Source organism: Oculina patagonica, chromosome 6, assembly GCF_052425735.1.
Source record: "Oculina patagonica isolate OP01 chromosome 6, crgOcupat, whole genome shotgun sequence".
Taxonomy (NCBI): Eukaryota; Metazoa; Cnidaria; class Anthozoa; order Scleractinia; family Oculinidae; genus Oculina; species Oculina patagonica.
The window spans coordinates 32,677,194-32,695,346 of NC_135763.1; the positions used below are offsets into that span (position 1 = coordinate 32,677,194).

Here is an 18,153-nt window from a genome sequence, read left to right on the forward strand (position 1 = left end):
CGGGCCCCCAGAATTTGTCCGAAAAAATAAAGAGTGTCAATAAGAGAAGAGTCTTTTAAGCCCCCTCACTTCCGAAGTCACTAGTCAGCCCCCCCCAGTTGTAAAAATGCTCCGCCGTCCCTGTTGACCATCTCCAGCCTGCGCATACAGCCGCCTCACACCACTTCCGCTACTAGTAACCGAGCAGACGAGAAGCAGCTGTATTCCCAGGCTAGACCATCCTAAAGTTTCAGTTTCATTTGGCTGCTACGAGTAATATAGAAGTAAAAAGTAAAAGGTAAAGCCTGTGTTCGAGCAAGTAGGGTTATTTTTATTCAAGTGGCTCATACAGCCGGAGCTTATCCTGGTTTCCGTAGCATTAAGCGACTGAGAGTATTGCTACTCCCCCCTGGATGGGATGCCAGTCCATCGCAGGGATTACCCCCCCCCCTGGCAGTAAATTTGCCGGTGCCCATTTAAACACCTGGGTGGAGAGAGGCACTGTGAAAGTTAAGTGTCTTGCCCAAGAACACAACGGGCTATTCGACTCGGGAGGAGAGCGCACTAACCATTAGGCCACCGCGCCTCCCACTCGAGTAATATATAAAGACATCCAAATTGCATGCATTTGCAATTAATTTATTGAACAGAATGATTCTTGACTTTTCCTTAATTTGAATTGTACAGACTCCTACAAAATCTCAGTCTACACAGTACACTACATCAGTCTGGCCTTTTCAAATATTTCACTGTTTGTATCCAAACAATAAATTACTGCTAACAAGCAGAATTTGATCAAAGTTATCGAGCAATTTTTAGTCAAGTCACAATTCAACACAATAACATTAATAATTTTGAATAAAAATAAATACAGCACACAAAACAAGTTAGGAATTATAAATTTGACTTTACATGACAAAGAACCTTCAAGATATATATTTCTTAAACATTTTGAATATGTTACCCAGCAATCCGTATCGATTTTTTTAAAGAATATTTGACACAAGTCAGGCATGCAGTTCAAAGAGATAAAGTAACAAATATTTAATGTAACATTTTTGCCAGATTCTCTAAACCAAACCAGAATTTGTAAGTTAGCATGCCTGTGAAAAAGCAAAACAAGGTCAGCTCTGAAAGCCAGCAATCTCAAACTCATTAATAATTCATTAAGTGAAAACAAAGAAAATTGTAAATGTAACTAGCCTAGCCTGCATAGCCAGTGTTCAAAGGGGAGGGAGAAGGGTAGTTCGAACGCTCTCTCTCTCACCCTTCACGCTTGAACTCCCCTTCTCCCTCCCCTTCGAACGCTGGCCACGCAGGCTATAACTAACCTCTGATCTAAATTGACATAGATCTCACAAATTTACTCCTGTTTTCCCTTAAGTTTATTATTTGTTGGAGACGATCTATCAAACACTCTAGAAAGTGTTTCAAGTTGTATTTCCAAACCAAGTCTGTGTTTCATCAATACTTAAGATCAGAATGAAAGAAACATGCTATACAAAAGTAGTTTTCTTGTTCCAATATATTTCAAGAATAATGATACAACTCTCTATGTTACACATGAAAGGCTCTCTAGAGTGCTTGGTGTATTACATCGAACACTTGGAACTCAATTATTAATAAATCAAAAGACATTGTTTGACCAATTATTGGTCAAACAAAGTGGCTACAAATAGTGACCTAAAATAATTATTAACATTGAAGTTGAAGCAACATAGTTCATTCTTCTGTAATTTCCATAAATTTCTAGAAGAAATGTTACATAAAATGTACACAAAAGCCAGAGGTCAACTTCTGTGGCACTTTAGGGGTTCTTGATTTTTTAATCGTGCTATTCAAATTATTTATGTCCCCTTTATACCACATAAAATTATATCCTAACAGTCAACAAGAACTACATGTTCTTGCCTTTTATCAGCAGCGAAAAATTTTGTATTGATAGTAATGCAGTAACAAAGTTGAGCAAAAGTTTCAATCAAGGCACAAGCTATCTGCAGGTACTTGAAGGTGAGCTGTGTGCTCTTTCCCTTACTCAAAACTTCCTAGCAAAGAGAACTTATTTCTGATTCCTCCCAGTAATTGCTAGTGATATCCTATACAGCTATTTTCTCTTCAGTACACTTTATCCACACTTTATAAATTTCAGTTCTGAACAAGTACTAATTTTGCGTGTGGACAATCGAAATGTTGTCCACTTGAATCAAGATGACAAATAAGTGTTCTCTCCTCATTATTTAACAGTCTATTTCTCAAAGCAATACGCATTTCTTCTTCTTTGGTTGCTCTGGAGGTTCCAAGGCTGCTAAGATGGCCTCGTCGAAGACATTTTTCAAGCCTTTTTGTGTTAATGCCGAGCATTCAACATATTTAACAGCCCTCAGCTCACGTGCTAACTTCTCTGCAGGCTCAACACCTATAGGTTTCTGCTTGTTCTTTTGCAGTTTCTCTATCGTTCCAGCATCATCCCTCAAGTCAACTTGGGTGCCGACGAGGAGAAATGGTGTTTTTGGACAGTGATGAGTAATTTCTGGTACCCACTAAAACACAAATGAAAAGCAGGATTAGCTATAAAGTACATGTTACTCAGGGTCCGAAATTAACTTTTGAAGTAGATTCATTGGACAACCATCTTTTCAGATCTAGGCATCCAAGATGAAATCTAGTTGCCAAACAATAAAAGCTGCATGCCTTAATATACAATTTATGCAATATGAGCAGGTCATAGACTTTGTATCTTCAGAATAGTTAAGCCACAGTCAACCAGTTTTTCACTGCGACTGAAATGTTAGAAGCCGTGAGTTTTGTTAAGGTTCGGAGGTTTCTGTTTGAGTTTTCTTGTTTTCTAAATCTCAAGTTTCTATTTCTGAATCTTTTGATGCATCTTCTTGTTTCCTTTCACTGTCCTTGTTATTCTCAGATGTGTTGAAATAGAGGAACAAACTAACTGTTCATTTTTCAGGAGGTTGGCAGCTTGAATTATGGTCGTCCAATAGGCAACTATGTTCTGCGATTTGGTTGTCAGAGTTAAATTCTAGTCATCTCTGACAACTGGGCGACCATAAATTTTGGACCCTGTATCTGTGTATGTCAACAAATATGGAAATGTAGCTTGAAAACCAACCAAATACTTGTCTCAGTCATACAAAATCTCCTAACCACAAGAAAAGAATGCATAAAATGCTTCCTTACCTTTTCTTTAACATTTTCAAATGAAGACGGTGACACTACAGAGAAACAGACAAGGAAAACATCTGTCTGAGGATAGGAAAGAGGTCTGAGTCTGTCGTAATCTTCTTGACCTGTAAAGTACAAAACACAGAATAAAAATGAACAAACATTGTCTCCAAAAATGAACATTTTGCCACAACAGTGGCAAGGAGAGATTAATGTTGTTTCTGTTCTGTACTACAATAGGCAACAGTTTTCTGTAACCAGCTAAGTGGGTTGTTTAGAATGCAAAATTGCAATTCACATACCCAATGGTGGTTCTGGTTTCTTACAAAAATAAACAACTCCAAGGAACAAATTATGCAAATGAATGTATGCAGTAACTGATCCTAACCCACAATATACCACAACTGTAGCTCGAGGGTAAACATGACAGGTGGCAGTTTAAAACATTTTAGTTACAGTCGCACGGGGACAAAAATAAATATTTTTACTTCAAGTCTGGGAAAACCCAATGACATGACAATTTTGGCAATTTAAAATCTCCAACACAAAAGTAACAATACGCATCATTATTTCTTCATAATTTCATAGTTGTTTTTTAAAACTGTCATACACTGTATGCAGTCACAGTATATTTAAAATGCCAATTTGAAAGAAAGATCATTGTAAATACACTAGTAGTTTCCTATATTGGTAAACTGGTAATACTGTTAAATTATAAGAAGTTGGCAAAATGACCAGGCTTACAAAAGAAAGAGTAAAATGTGTAATAGCTGGTTCAGAGGCATGGAAAACAGCAGTCAATAATACATGTACTTTATAAAGAAATTTCTCACTTGCTCTAAGTTGCTTGTTGGGCATGTGTGGCCTGAAAATCAAATTGGCATTTGATCGTGGACCAAACCATTTGTAGATTTTAGGGTGCACTTCATGCAGACAAATCATTTCTGCATGGTCTTTCGCACACAATTTTATAGTACTTTTTGGTAAGTGATCTATTCAAACAACTCCAACACAACACAAGCGACTTGGAGTAAATCAAACCAAAGGTTTATTAAGTTTACTAACCTGCAGTATCAAACAATCCTAACGTGTATGGTTCACCACCAATCATAACAGTAACAGCATAATTATCAAACACCTACAGAAAGAACGAAAAACATTCATAAACTTAATTGCGCGTTCATTCCGGAATTGACCCAAAAAATTCCACACAGAACTCAGGGTGCAACAAACTTGCATCTGATTGTAAAAGTTTTACCATTTACGACATTCCGGTCTAGTGAAGGAAGCTTCTGGATAATTAAAACTCTTGCATCAACTTTAAATTTCATTTTCTTTGTGGTGGTTCTCGAATTGGTCATTGTTCTAATTTAACCATCACATATGGGTAGTGCTTCCACTCCTATACTTGCTTAATGAAAAATTTGCTTCATAAATCCCCCAAGGAATGCTATAAAAAATTCAGCATTTTGGTAATGACCTTGGGATATCAAAGTTATCAAAGGTTGTCTACAGTATTGGAATAAATGGGTAAATACTGGTAGTATGTACATGTTAGAAAAAGTGCTATAACTACAAAGATACAACATTATCAATGAATCAGTACTGATTCAAAATAGCGACAATAACAAAGCTGTCCTCTTTGAATAATTGCAGGCTGCCCAAAGGCTCTTATGTAAGAAATCTTGGGTGCCCAGCTCTTAAAAGCTTTTGAAGTAGCAAAGTTATACAAGTCGCCCAAAGACAAAAGTGAGTTGCCCATGGCACCTGGGCACTGCTAGAGCACTAGTAATATTTTACTATTTCCACTGAATCATTGACCTTGATAAATATTTACTCCTAAGCTGCATAAGCAAATAAAGACAGTAGTCGACAATATAACAGAAAATATATGAAAATTTGCTGAGAACAGCAAATTTGTCAAATGAATGTCAAACACCACAAGAAGATGTGAAAACACAAAGGCCTTGTTACGACATTTCAAGTCTATGTGATTGTATAGTTTGCATTGCGGGCAAAGTAATTTTCTCCCATGTTCACTTGACTGTTCATAAGAAAAAAGAAATCAGACTACCCATAGTCTAGATACAGGCTTGCTGACATCTATTTTACTGTGAGTGTCGGCCTTCTAGCTAGCATTTTGTTTACCTCAATGTGTAAGTGAACTTGCCTAAACTAATGGAGTACAGATCATGTTCCCACCCTCAACCAATATCAATAGATGGAAACCCTAACACATATCTTCCAACAATATGATTATTTAGCAGTACCACCCAGACTTTCTTATCTTACATCCCACCAAAAAGCTTTTAAAGCTATTTTAACCACAATTCAGAAACTGTCAAATGCACAACAGACATCGCAGTCCACACATATGGCCTCCTTAGAGAAATGAGTGCTATTAATAAATATAGCATGCATGGTCTGATCAGTTTTCCATAACAACATATTACACACAAACAAACCATAACATTCAAACAAACAATGGGCTAAAAAGGTTCACACAGAGCTGATATAACATGAAAGGACTATTTTAACCCCATTTTTTTTAGCAGCATGTTTTAATACCATCTTGGAAAAAATTGTCTACAAGATGTCTCTTTCCTCTTTATATCTTTTTATTCATCTAATTGAAAATGGGCAGCTAAATTTAAGCTACTGCACTTAAAATTATCATGATAAAGTAGAAGATAACCTCTTTGGCTAAATTAAATGCATCACTAAAACCCTACCAATATTTTTTAAAACTTGAATATTTTTTATAGCTTCGCATGAATCAGTTATAATAAAACAGTGTATTTATAGACAAAAACCTGGCATATGAATTGTACAATCTTGATTCTTAAATGTTTACACTTTACCTACAAGTTGTTAAAACTATTCTCGAAGACATTCAGTTAGAACAGTGGACCACATGCTCATGAAAATTATACACTCGTCAATAAAATGATTTTGCTTCAAAATGAAGCATTCGCGTTGTAAACTTACAAAGTACATCAATCTAAAAAGTCGGCATATTAGAAACCTCTAGCATCAAAATAATAAATGCGGCAACCAGACGCTTAGGCAAGTAATTGCTTAGGTGCGAAATAATTTTAACAGCAAACTTACCGTCGGCACATATTCACTTGGAAATTTATTTGTCGTGTAAGAAATCAGTAAACAGGTTTTTCCTACGGCTCCGTCCCCAACTACGACACACTTTATGGTTTGCATACTGCTAAGATATTAGTACTTTATGGTTTTCGGCTTCTGTGGAAATCCTGAAAATAAATTGGATACGATTAGAACTTCGCCTGACAAACGTCAACAAAGCACTCGCTTGCCCCGGCATATTTTGTAACATATTTACAAGCATAAAGCGAGACAGCACAAGGTTCGCCTTGAATTGGAAAGTTTTAAGGTTTGTTGTATGGCTGTGTAATACCGCAAAGAACGGGGATCCGCTGTTTGTCAAGTAATGAATTTTGAATTGAGTCGATTGCAAACCAAACAGCGAAGAAAAAATGTCTGTGCGTTTAGAAATGAAGGTTTATAAAGAAGGGGTGCTTTTTCTGGATTTACTCCAGTCTTATCGAAGATGTTAGGAAGATATTAAGCTGCTATAATACAGTGCTGACACACAAGGCTGCTCAAATAAAGTTTGAATACAATGAATGAAACTTTCACAACTTCACAATCAAAATTGCTAAAGACGACACTCCGATGGAATGAAGGATTCCGTATGCTTGTTTTCGAGACTTAAACGATTTTTCACATTGTAACATCACTATAAACATCCATTCTGGCCAGTAAAACCTCTTACAGTCGATCAATCTCTCGAAACCACACGAGAGAGTTAGATCATTACAAAATATCTGTGCCATGCATGTCGCAAGAAATGGCGGACTACGACAAGTAAAATCGAAGCGAACGAGGTAATCTGGCCGATACTACAAGTTGCACAGAAGGATATACAGCAGAGGAAATATTACACTTACCGGTAATTGAGTGTAAACGTCTTTAATGCCCTAGAAACGTTGTCAGAGAAGCGGGTATCTCAACTATATAACTACCGCTTTTTCCATGAATTCCACTTTTGCAACGAGATGTCCGGCTTTCCAGGGGCGTTGGTTGGCGAATTGGCGGGGGGCCCTCGAGGAGTAGTGCCTCATACAAACGAGGCTAAGGGGGCGAAATTCTATCGCGTAATGCTATTGGTTCGCCTTTATTGGGCCAGGTTACACCGTTTGGAATTATCCAATGAAAGCATTCGTTATAAAAGTGTGTTGCAATTTCTAAATTTACCGCAGAATATAAAGTGAAAACTTTTCATTTGTGCCAGTTCACTTCCTCATAATTGACGTGACAGGAAGGCAAACTAATAAAAGTTGTTTAATGAAACATAAATTAAATGGAGACTTAATCTTGTACTTTCTTGCTTTCTACAGTACAGTATTTTGCTTGTCTCTACTTACCAGGCTAACTGCTCTTTTTTAGGGTAAAGTTCAGAATTGGAAAATGCAGAGTTCTTTATAAGGCTTCATTGTATCTTCAGAATAATTATGGGGTTCCAGAGAATATTCATATCTGTCCAAAGGTCCTTGCAAATTCTGAGGAAGAGGGGTTTTGAAAGCCAAAGTTTACTAAGGAATTAGCGAGAAGCTTCTGGAAAATTTGGAGTTACAGGTTCTCCCGCATAAAACTAAAAAGTATCTGGCCTTTGCAATAGACCATTTGCATTATGACGTAAAAGCGCAAAGAATTCTGGTAGTTGTAGTTAGGTTCGCGGGAAAACACCATTTCTGGCTTGTGATTGGCTAAGGCAGCCAAGCGGGAAGGTGGGCATCTACGACATTTATTTGAAGCTGAGCTGCTAAAGTTTACGCTCTTGTAGCTTCGAAATTTGCTTATACATTTATATTTCAGTTACCTGTCAAAAATATAGAAAACAGGATGATAGCTTTGGAATGAAACTTGACTGACAAATGTTGTTCGTGTTCAAGTAAGTTTAATATGTACGTTGTGTGCGGAGTTGACTTGGTAGAATTTCATTCATCGCGGCCGACAACTTCTCTTCGTAAATAATTTTATCCTAAAATCACAGCTTCAAAAAATCGCGCACTGGAAACAGATTGCTTGAAAGGACGAGTCTAGAATATGATTAAATTTGTGTGGAATCAAGTGAAAGCAAGGCAAGCCATTGACTTTGTTCATCATCTATTTTCAAACGTTCAACAAACGATCGCTTCCATCGATCGCAGGTGAATTAATTCTTGACTGAAAAGCTTAGAAAATTTACCATATATCATGATTACTCGGCGGGACGGTTAGTTTAATTTATTTTTACAGTGAGACCGAGAAACGAGTCAAATAATTTTCCTCGTTTAATCGAGCTTCAGCAATGAATCATGAAGGGTCAATGATAAAGGATTTTCAAGCTGATCAATCAAAACTTCCCTGTCAGCTGTCCCTGTGCAGGTGAATACAGGTTGTTTGTTTATTTATCTTAAAATTGTATTTCTTTTCTCGTCAAATTTAAACTGAACTGTAATTGCAATTTTCTTTAACAAAGAAGCTTTCTTGTTTTTTGTACTGAAAATGTCAACTCGTCGATTTGGTGTTGTGGTTTCAATACGAGCGTGGGCCGTACGTGTGAGCAAATATAATTTTATTTACATAATTTTGTTGATGAGCGATTACTTGTGAGACTTTAAAAATTGAGCCTCAAAGATTTTTACGAGTGCAGACATCATGTACTGTACTCCCCAATGTTTAGAAAGGGTAAAATATTGCGTCTTCGTATGCTATTTGAAAATACCTGGCAAGCAAAAGCTTAAGGAATATAATTAAATAACAGCGCGATTGAGACTCGACTGGAGGAAACACTCGTTGAAACTTCACTACAAAACGCAACCCAGCAAATATACAATTTCTTTCATACAGACTTTCTTAACAGACTTGGTTTTATACTGAGAGGTTGCTTTTTGCCTTTTAAATGACGCCTTAGGGACACCTTTTTCGGTGAGAGTAATTTACTTTACCTCCATCACGACAGGCTTGATGACAACAATTCAAAATTTCCCGCGAACCTAACTACAACTACCAGAAGCCTTTGCGCTTTTACGTCATAATGCAAATGGTCTATTGGGGTGCCTACAGGAGCTCAATATAGCTAGAGACATACCTTATTATAGGAAAGTAACGATGCATGTTATTAACGCGAATTTTAAAAAATTGCGTTAATTTTATTTATGTTAATTAATATAAACACGTTTACTATAAGCATTTAACCAGAACTTTTCTTAAATTCATGTTAATTTTATTACGCGTGAATTTTGTTCGCGTTGTTAAAATGCCTCATTATATTCCTATAAAAAGGTATTTTATTTCAAGGCTAAAATCATCTTACTCAGAACTAAAATAGATCAACGTCAGGTTGAATGCTATGGAGGGAAAGGGGGTGGGGGGGGGGGGCACAAAAATTTATACACACACATAACGAACCCGAAGAGTACAAAAAAGTACCAGAGCTCCTGGTGACTAAAAATCATTCTCGTCCCCATAGCCCTTTCGATTTTCTTAGCCGGCTAGGCCTTGGCACGAAAAAAGAAGGGCTTTGGAGCCACAGGATTTCCAGTCCTAGATTCTATGACTTTCGGTCTTCATGTATGCAGTCACGACGTTTCAAAAGAATGTATGAGAAAGTTGTTACATTTTTGACTTCCGTTTAGGAATTCTTTGTTCCAAACAGCCAATCAAAAAAATTCGAATTAATTCAAAAATCCTATGTCCCCAGAGCCCTCCGTTTTCTCGTGCCAACCCGGCTAAGAGAAACGAAAGGGCTATGGGGATGAGAATGGTTTAAACTGTGTTTTTCCAAGCTATCCTTTTCTGAGTCCTTGCATGCAGAGAACCTAATATAAAGATTTTTTTCTCACATTTTGATCTCCATTCAAGACTTGTTTTGAAATTATATTACTTCTACTATTGCAAAGCAATAAAATGAACAATAATGGCGACTTCTCGACAACATGCAGCAGTATCCTTTTAATTCTCCAAAGACTAAAAAGAAATCACTTATTGCCACAGTTGTACATATTGGAAACAGAGAAGTCACTTGTGCAAGTGGACAAAAAATTTATTTCTTAAATTACTACTCTTTATATGCTTCACATTTAAATTTCAAAACCTCATAATCTAACATCATTTCTGTACTCTTCAGTACATTTGACTACAAAATATTATACAAAAATGTAAAAACTGCCTAATTTAAAAATTTATATAATAATTATAATATTTTGATGCTGTTAATAAATTGTATATTACTTATAAGTGTTTTCTCTCTTTAATCATATTCTTTCACTGAATAGGTTTACAGTATAAGTCGTGGTTTAAACCTTTAAAAAAGCACTGCTATATGACAGCATTCTAACTGCATGATTCTGTGTTCCTATAACAAGGCCCTGCCAGGGGGGATCTCATATCGCTTGTCTAATTTAAAAATGTTCGTTTTGCTGTTTATCACACTTCTCATCAAGTTGGGCCATGTCGCTTGTCGGAATTTACCCTGGCAGGGCCTCTTTAATCCTTGCAGCCCAAAAAGGGAACAATTGAGGTGGAGAAAGTGGCAGGAAAACATTGAATAAAAGCGACCTCTTTTATTATTTTATATTTTTTGTGGGGGAGGGTGAGGGGAGAGAAGGGAATGCTTGTTTTTGGTAGGCCTGCACCTCAAAGCACACACCAATTTTTTTTTTTTAACTGAGCTTATAAAATATTGTATTTAAGCTATCTTCCCCTCTATCTTATGGTGATAAATTCTTGCAAATTACTTTTGCGGTATGATATTTAAATTATTTATATAAATAGAGCATGACTTTGTTCACACCCAAGTATGGCTTAGTGCCATGTTCAGCTGCTTTGCGGTATATTTTACTGACCATACTCTGACTCAAATGTCAAAGGGCACCGTTAATAAGAAATTGCCCAATGCATATAATAAAGTGTATTTTTACAAAACGTATATCAAATGGACTGGCCATCTGCCCTTTCTTACCCCAGCTAAATGCCATTTGAAATTCTAAGCAACCTCTTTTTTTGGTAAGTAACAGACTGAAGTATCGTAAGTTAACTTTTGACAACTTCTGTTGTTTTTTGAAAGCTTCCCAGGTGATGGGTCCTTTGCATACAGCAATCACATGGTACAAAACTGATCCGCCTTGCTAGATGGCAAAAGAATGTGACAGCCTCCAAAACAAAGCGACTTTCAGGGATGTCGCTAAGGTCTGGCTGCCGGCTAATTTCACTGGCTGAGGGAGAACCGTAAAATTCGGCTGAAAATGCACACAAAAACAAAGACCTGGGTACCATTTTAGAGCTGTCAAGGCCAGAAAAGCAAGGTGGGCTTGTTAATGAGCCGGCTATAAGTGTTTTCTTAGCTACAACCCTGGACTTTACCTAATCAAGCTTGACTTTTCTTGGATGTCCCAGTGCGTTAATAATAATAAGCTTGCCATCCAACATAGCAAATTTTCTACGATGTGACAATTTTATGCAAAGGGCTCAGCCACAGGGGGTACTCGGGATTTTAAGTGACGGGGATGATCGAATGGGGGCAAAAATCAAGACCAAAAAAGATCCCTAGGACTTCCAAAATGATCCCAAAAAAATCCCTAAACCCAAATTTGACCCCTCAAAAATCAACACCAAAACACACTTGTTTGTACTTTATTCGCAGAACTACGCTGCCAAGGCACTATCACAAATCTTCAGATTGTTTTGAATACCCAAAAACATCCCTGCTCAAATAAAAGATACTTGCCAAATTTTCCTACCCCAAAAAATCCCAGAATCGAAAATTTCTAACCCCAAAAAATCCTTTGATCATCCCCGTCACTTGAAACCTCGTGTACCCCCTGGGGGATCAGCAAACAGCTTACAGAAATGATTTCATCATTTTGCATAGCAACTCAGTTGTGAAACCAATAGAAAAGATGTCAAAAGTTACTGACCGATCTTACTGTAAGTGCATTGTATCAGACATAAAAGATACCAGTTTTGCAGTATTGTTTGGGGAACATCCAAAACTGCTGCTATTTTGAGTCCAAACAGCAAATATCTTTGTGATTATATATACTCATCCTTCACCCCTTAAAGCACTGAACAAAACTTCTTCTTTGGTGGTTCAGGAGGCTCCAACGCGGCTAGAATTGCTTCATCAAAAACATTTTTCAAGCCTTTCTGCGTCAGTGCAGAGCATTCTACGTATTTAACACCTTTCAGCTCACGAGTTAATTTCTCTGCATTCTCTACAGCTATTGGTTTCTGCTTGTTCTTCGTCAGTTTCTCTATCGTCCCAGCATCATCCCGCAAGTCAACTTGCGTACCAACAAGTAGAAATGGTGTCTTTGGACAATGGTGGGTGATTTCAGGAACCCACTTAGACAGAAAACAACATAATTGAATTAGTTAAGCTCTGGGCCTAGTTGTTCAAGGGGTTCATGTAACTATCTACCAGAAAAAATTACTATCCAGTGGATAAAATAGCAAGCTTTGTTAACATTTAGCCATTAGTTAGTGATTTATCCAGTAGATAGTGTTATCTGCCCTTTGAGCAACCTGCTCTTTGAACAGTATGCGTTCAGGGCCTAGTGGTCCATCAGGCCGGAGCTTATCCTGGATTCCCTAGCATGAGGCAACCAGTAGTAACTCCACTCTTTCCTGGATGGGATGAAAATCCATTGAAGGATTCCCGCAGCATTATATTTGCCATTATAACCCACCCATTAATTTTTGCGCGCGCTCATTGGACAAAATGTAGATCACGTGGTACAAAATCAGACGACGGGTATCAGCGCATATACCCCGTCCGATTTGATATCCGTCGCCCGATTTTGTAGGCAATCACAAAACAAACGAATAAAGTCGCCTTATTCAATTTTAGCTTTTACTGAAATCACAGAGTTAAAAAATCACGTAAACCAATCAACTTACATCTGTTTCAATCACAGTTACGCCGGGTTTCTTACATTGGTTTTTCTTATAAATTTACTGGCGATAAAGGGCGTTGTAGAAATTAATCAGAGGGTTATAAAATAAATAAACCCCATTTTGGCTTGCTGGTATATTGGAGGATAATGCCCTTGACTGAAAGATTGTCCTCAAAATTTCAGTTGCCGCGCGACAATCTTTCAGCCTCGGGCATTATGCTCCAATATACCAGCCCCTTGAAGATGTTTATTTACTAAATACCCATTTATACACCTGGGTGGAGAGAGGCACTATGGGAGTTAAGTGCCTTGCCCAAGAACATGACCCTATGACCCCAGCCAGGGCTTGAACCCCATGCGCTCAATCCAGATTTCACACCACCACTCTTTGAACATCCAGCAACTAATTAAGGTAGAGCCTAGTGGCTTCATAGGTCAGCCCTTAACCTTGGTTTCTATAGATTAATTTGTTAATTATAAGATTACACTTCTTCCCTGGATGGAGTGCTGGGCAGTCAAGCTCAAGATTACCAAGACATGTCAAGTTGCACCAACTGTTTACCAGTACTTCTGCAGCAGATAGGTAGTGTAACCCTCAGTGACAGGCGGATTCACAGCATGCTCATCATTATATTTAAATGCCTGTTTTTGCAAGATTACCCGCAGTATTTAAAAGATCTCTTCTCCCTGCGTTCTGTAACTTACTGCCTAAGGGGAAGTGATATTCTTCATTTAAGGAAGCCGTCTTCTACAACATACGGACTAAAATCTTTCAGCTATTTTGCTGCAAAGACTTGGAACTCATTACCAGAAATTATAAAAACTGCGACATCACTAAATGACTTCATTACAGCAATCCGACAATGTACTTTTAGCTAAGATTTTTTATCATTGGGGAGGGGGTGAATAGAACAAACTTTGTAAATTTGTATTTTTATATAGTTTTAATGTGTAAGTAGTTAACGGATATAATAATATTGTTATTTCTACTTTACTTGTTTTATTTTTTATTTTTAATATATATTTCACTTGTTTCTCGAAGAAACTAGCTTGTCTTAGCTATATTAAATTCGAGGATAAATAATGTTTTATGTTATGTTATGTTATGTTAGTACATACTTATACTCCTGGCCATGGTTGTTCAAAAGATGGATATTGCTGTCCACCGGATAAATCACTATCCAGTGGATAGCTTAGTAATGTTTTGTTAACACTTATCTACTGGACAGTGATTTATCTGGTAGGCACAGTTGAAGCTCTCGTAAGCGGACACCCTCGGGATGGGAAAAAAGTGTCTGTAACTGGAGCTGGCCGCTGACAAAAATGGTTCTTGCTAGCGGCCACTAGAGGGATAGGGGATAGATGGCCGCTTACGGGAGCTTACCCAGCTAACAATAACTGGACGGACATGGATGACGACAAAACAAACATTGAAATATGGTACTGTAATTACTGCAAAGTCGTTGTGACGAATGGCGTTGTGAATTGGATTGATAAAAACAACATACAGGGGTATTTTATAGGATTTTCTTCGGGGTATCCACTAACGGGAGCTTAAAAACAAAGAAAAGTCTAAGTCGTAATCTGTGAAAGTGACTGCGGCCGCTTACGGGAATTTCCGCTTAAGAGAATGTAAAAATACAGAGGTTGTATGAGAGTTAAAATGGGGTTTCAAGCAAAGCGGCGGGCTGTCTGCTTATGAGAGTGTCCATTAACAGAGCTTAGACTGTAGCACTGTCCATCTTTTAAGCAACTGAGCCCAGGATAGGAGAGGCAATGTGAGAACAGATATATTGTTTGTGATGTTTTGAAGAGAAATAAGAGCTTAATGACATCTAGACTGAGACACCACAGAGTCAACACTTTCACTAAATAAACCGCGAAACGTTGTCTTTTACCTTTTCTTTAACATTTTCAAATGAAGACGGTGACACTACAGAGAAACAGACAAGGAAAACATCTGTCTGAGGATAGGAGAGAGGTCTGAGTCTGTCGTAATCTTCTTGCCCTAATAAAGGCAATGAAAAAGGAAATGATAAAATAATATTGCATAAATTTATAAAATAGCAACAAGCAGTGTTCGTAAATAATAAAGATGGTAGAAATTTCAAGCAATCGAAAGTGGATAAATAGTGAAGAAATTATTCGAACATGAGCTCGAGCGTGGGACAAAGAATATATATATCATATATCAACCTAGTAATTGGCCCAGCTCACAACGAGTCTCTCGTAGCTCAGTTGGTTAGAGCGCCCAACCGGTATCTGGGAGGCTGATGGGTTCGAACTAAGTTCCCGTCGGGGACTCCAGATTTTTTCTTTGTCCCACGCTCGTGTCATGTTGAATAATTTCTTCACTAAGCAGTGTTCCTTGCCCAGCCATAAGCCTCAATTCCAGGCACCCATCACACTGATGATTGAGTGGAAGGGGGAAAAAGAGAGGGGGTGGGGTGGGGAAATGCTTAAAACAACTGCTACAGAAACCACTTGAGCCTTTCCAACGTTCCACGCTTGTGAGTTTCACTGCTGACCAGAAGAGTCTGCTAAGCTTGTGGCAGTTTACTTTGTTAAATATTTCATTAATTAAAACTAAATTTAATACTATGTGAACTCACCTGCAGTGTCAAACAGTCCTAATGTGAAGGGCTCGCCGCCAATCATAACAGTAACAGCGTAATTATCAAACACCTGTTAGGCAGAAAAGCATCAATATCAATCTGTCAATCAATCAATCATTTATTTATCCACGTAGCGTCTAATGAGATGGAAGCTTGTTCAAAATACATACGTGCTAAGGAGGAAGGGAAGGTACATTGCAGAGTATGACTCACTGGCCAATAATTGAGTACCTTTTCAAATTTACTGCTTTCCGGAGGGGTAAGTAAAGGTTTTAATCTGTTAGCTTAGAAAAACCACCATTAGCGGTAATCCCCTCAGAGCTTGAGACTAACTTTTTAACTCACTGGTTTATTGGCTAGTGACATGTCAGATTTTACTAGCCAAAAGAAATTTTTCACTAGTCAGATCTATTGATTTTTATCAAGAACTGTTGACTTTTCTGAGTTTTTCACTAGCCAAAGTGGCTAGTAGGAATGCTAAACCTGGTAGCCAAAATCTAAATTTTAATAGTCTTTGGCTAGTTGGCTACCGTTAGTCTCGAGCCCTGCCCCTTTCACATATTTTGCTACAGCAATGCATGTGTTCTGTTCTGCTATGTGATGTCTACTTCATTGTAGCTTCATGTACACGAGCTCATCAAAGCATTTTTAGCACTCAAGAAGTTGTAATGAGGGCTACTGACACTTTGTTTGCATATCTATGACGCCAAATATCACACCAGCTATAAGAAACCTGAAGTCAAAACTCTTAACCCGACCTCAACCCCTTTCAGCTGTAAACTTACAAAGTACATCAATCTAAAAAGTCAGCATATTAGAAACCTCTAGCATCAAAATAATAAATGCGGCAACCAGACGCTTAGGAAAGTAATTGCTTAGGTGCGAAATAATTTTAACAGCAAACTTACCGTCGGTACATATTCACTTGGAAATTTATTTGTCGTGTAAGAAATCAGTAAACAGGTTTTTCCTACGGCTCCGTCCCCAACTACAACACACTTTATGGTTTGCATATTTCCACGATGCTAAGACTTAAGTAGTTTCAGCCACAGTATTTTGTCCTATAAATATAATTATAAAAATTTATGAGAATCTTTAAGAGACTGCACATTGTGTCAGTGAAAAGTTATAAAGATGCAGCAAACTATTGCTTTTCAAAATATGAACAAAAGTTTAACCTTGCGACTAAGTTCTCCATTAAAAACACCATAAATTATTATCCTGCTCAATCTTGCAGAATTCGCCTCGGCCTACAGCCTCGTCGGCTAAGTGTCAGGCAATATTCTGTGCGATTCTACAGGATAATAATTGACAAATATAGTTCTTATTATGATAATATGAAAATAGACAATGAAAAATTCTTTTACACCGGACGGTCACCGTAGTAATTAAAAGGACCCCAGCATGACATTTATAACATTCAAGAACTGAATTTTAGAATTATTTATTATTTATAAATGCTGCGGTAGGCAGCTACACGAATAGAGGCAGCTGTAAATTTTGTTTTGATTTTTAGTAAAAATGATTTTTCAAAAATTCCTGATATATATAAAACTGTGTAGTCATTCGGCAAATCTGAAAGACAACTTCATCACAAGTTACCTGTAATAATGACAATATGATAGGGTGGCTCTAGCCTTTACCCCTAAATACCAAATGAATGTCAATGAGACTCCAAAAAGTCAGCTTTTAATATTACTGACTGAAATGACATTAGTTGAATCAGATAATATAAATTACATAGCTCAACCGTCAGAACAGTGAAGGCAGCAAAGAAAAAATAGCACTAAATGGTAGCTAAAATGGGCCTGAGGATCCGAATTATAAAGAGCCACCACCAAATTTTAAAAAGTTCATTATCGAATAGATCAAGTTCTCATATAGCTTATAGTACATTCTAGAGCTTCGCGATTTGCCATCATACTCAAACACCAACAAGATCGATATCCATTTCGCTACGATTCGCCAAATGGCATCTTTCTTACGAATCCACACAAAAGATTAGGTTCAACAGAAGCACGAGCCAAAAATCCCAAGCTGTGCAGAATAACAAAGTTGTGATCTGACAAATATTTTATACCAGCATTAGCCTGTATTAATGCCTAGCATAAGTCACATTTTAAAATATACAAGTTACAGCGACGATTTACTAAAAACAAGAAACGATATACTCACCGATTATTGAATATGAACACCTTTCATTCACCAGAAACTCACTAGAATCGGTTTTTATCTGACTATTTCTACAAATTCCACAATTTATACCGAAGCAATATTTTGATAGTTTCCCAGGGGCGTTGGTAGAGATCGCACACAAGCGAGGCTCGAGCTTGAAGTTTATATTGCCTTTTGTGATTGGTTTATTTTTCTTCAGCCAGGTTACATAGCGAAAAGGTATCCAATCACAGGCT

At 37.5% G+C, this 18,153-nt stretch overlaps 2 protein-coding genes and 1 long non-coding RNA gene across 3 annotated transcripts in view; all 3 read right to left on the reverse strand.

The window, feature by feature from the left end:
* The window catches only part of LOC144656658 (uncharacterized), a 523,850-nt gene that overhangs the window by 9,007 nt on the left and 496,690 nt on the right, over positions 1-18,153 (reverse strand). The gene's annotated exons all lie outside the window — the stretch shown is intronic.
* Positions 603-6,397, reverse strand: LOC144656652 (cell division control protein 42 homolog). Its single transcript, XM_078516900.1, has 4 exons — positions 6,268-6,397; positions 4,222-4,294; positions 3,172-3,281; positions 603-2,519 (listed from the first exon to the last, which is right to left on the reverse strand). The coding sequence occupies exons 1-4, from the start codon at positions 6,370-6,372 to the stop codon at positions 2,232-2,234; spliced, it is 576 nt and encodes a 191-aa protein (XP_078373026.1). The 5' UTR covers positions 6,373-6,397; the 3' UTR covers positions 603-2,231.
* LOC144656653 (cell division control protein 42 homolog) lies at positions 10,256-18,045 on the reverse strand. Its single transcript, XM_078516901.1, has 5 exons — positions 17,918-18,045; positions 16,651-16,803; positions 15,740-15,812; positions 15,026-15,135; positions 10,256-12,576 (listed from the first exon to the last, which is right to left on the reverse strand). Exons 2-5 carry the CDS (start codon positions 16,753-16,755, stop codon positions 12,289-12,291), a joined length of 576 nt encoding a protein of 191 aa, XP_078373027.1. The 5' UTR covers positions 16,756-16,803; positions 17,918-18,045; the 3' UTR covers positions 10,256-12,288.

What these genes read in the sequence shown, in the direction of transcription:
- LOC144656653 (XM_078516901.1), bottom strand. Translation starts at nt 16,755, where the DNA reads ATGCAAACCATAAAGTGTGTTGTAGTTGGGGACGGAGCCGTAGGAAAA. An exon ending in CAAGTGAATATGTACCGACG is followed by an intron (nt 15,813 to 16,650) that starts GTAAGTTTGCTG and finishes TCTGCCTAACAG; the next exon opens with GTGTTTGATAATTACGCTGT. An exon ending in AGGACTGTTTGACACTGCAG is followed by an intron (nt 15,136 to 15,739) that starts GTGAGTTCACAT and finishes TGCCTTTATTAG; the next exon opens with GGCAAGAAGATTACGACAGA.
- LOC144656652 (XM_078516900.1), bottom strand. Translation starts at nt 6,372, where the DNA reads ATGCAAACCATAAAGTGTGTCGTAGTTGGGGACGGAGCCGTAGGAAAA. An exon ending in CAAGTGAATATGTGCCGACG is followed by an intron (nt 4,295 to 6,267) that starts GTAAGTTTGCTG and finishes TTCTTTCTGTAG; the next exon opens with GTGTTTGATAATTATGCTGT. An exon ending in AGGATTGTTTGATACTGCAG is followed by an intron (nt 3,282 to 4,221) that starts GTTAGTAAACTT and finishes TGTACTTTACAG; the next exon opens with GTCAAGAAGATTACGACAGA.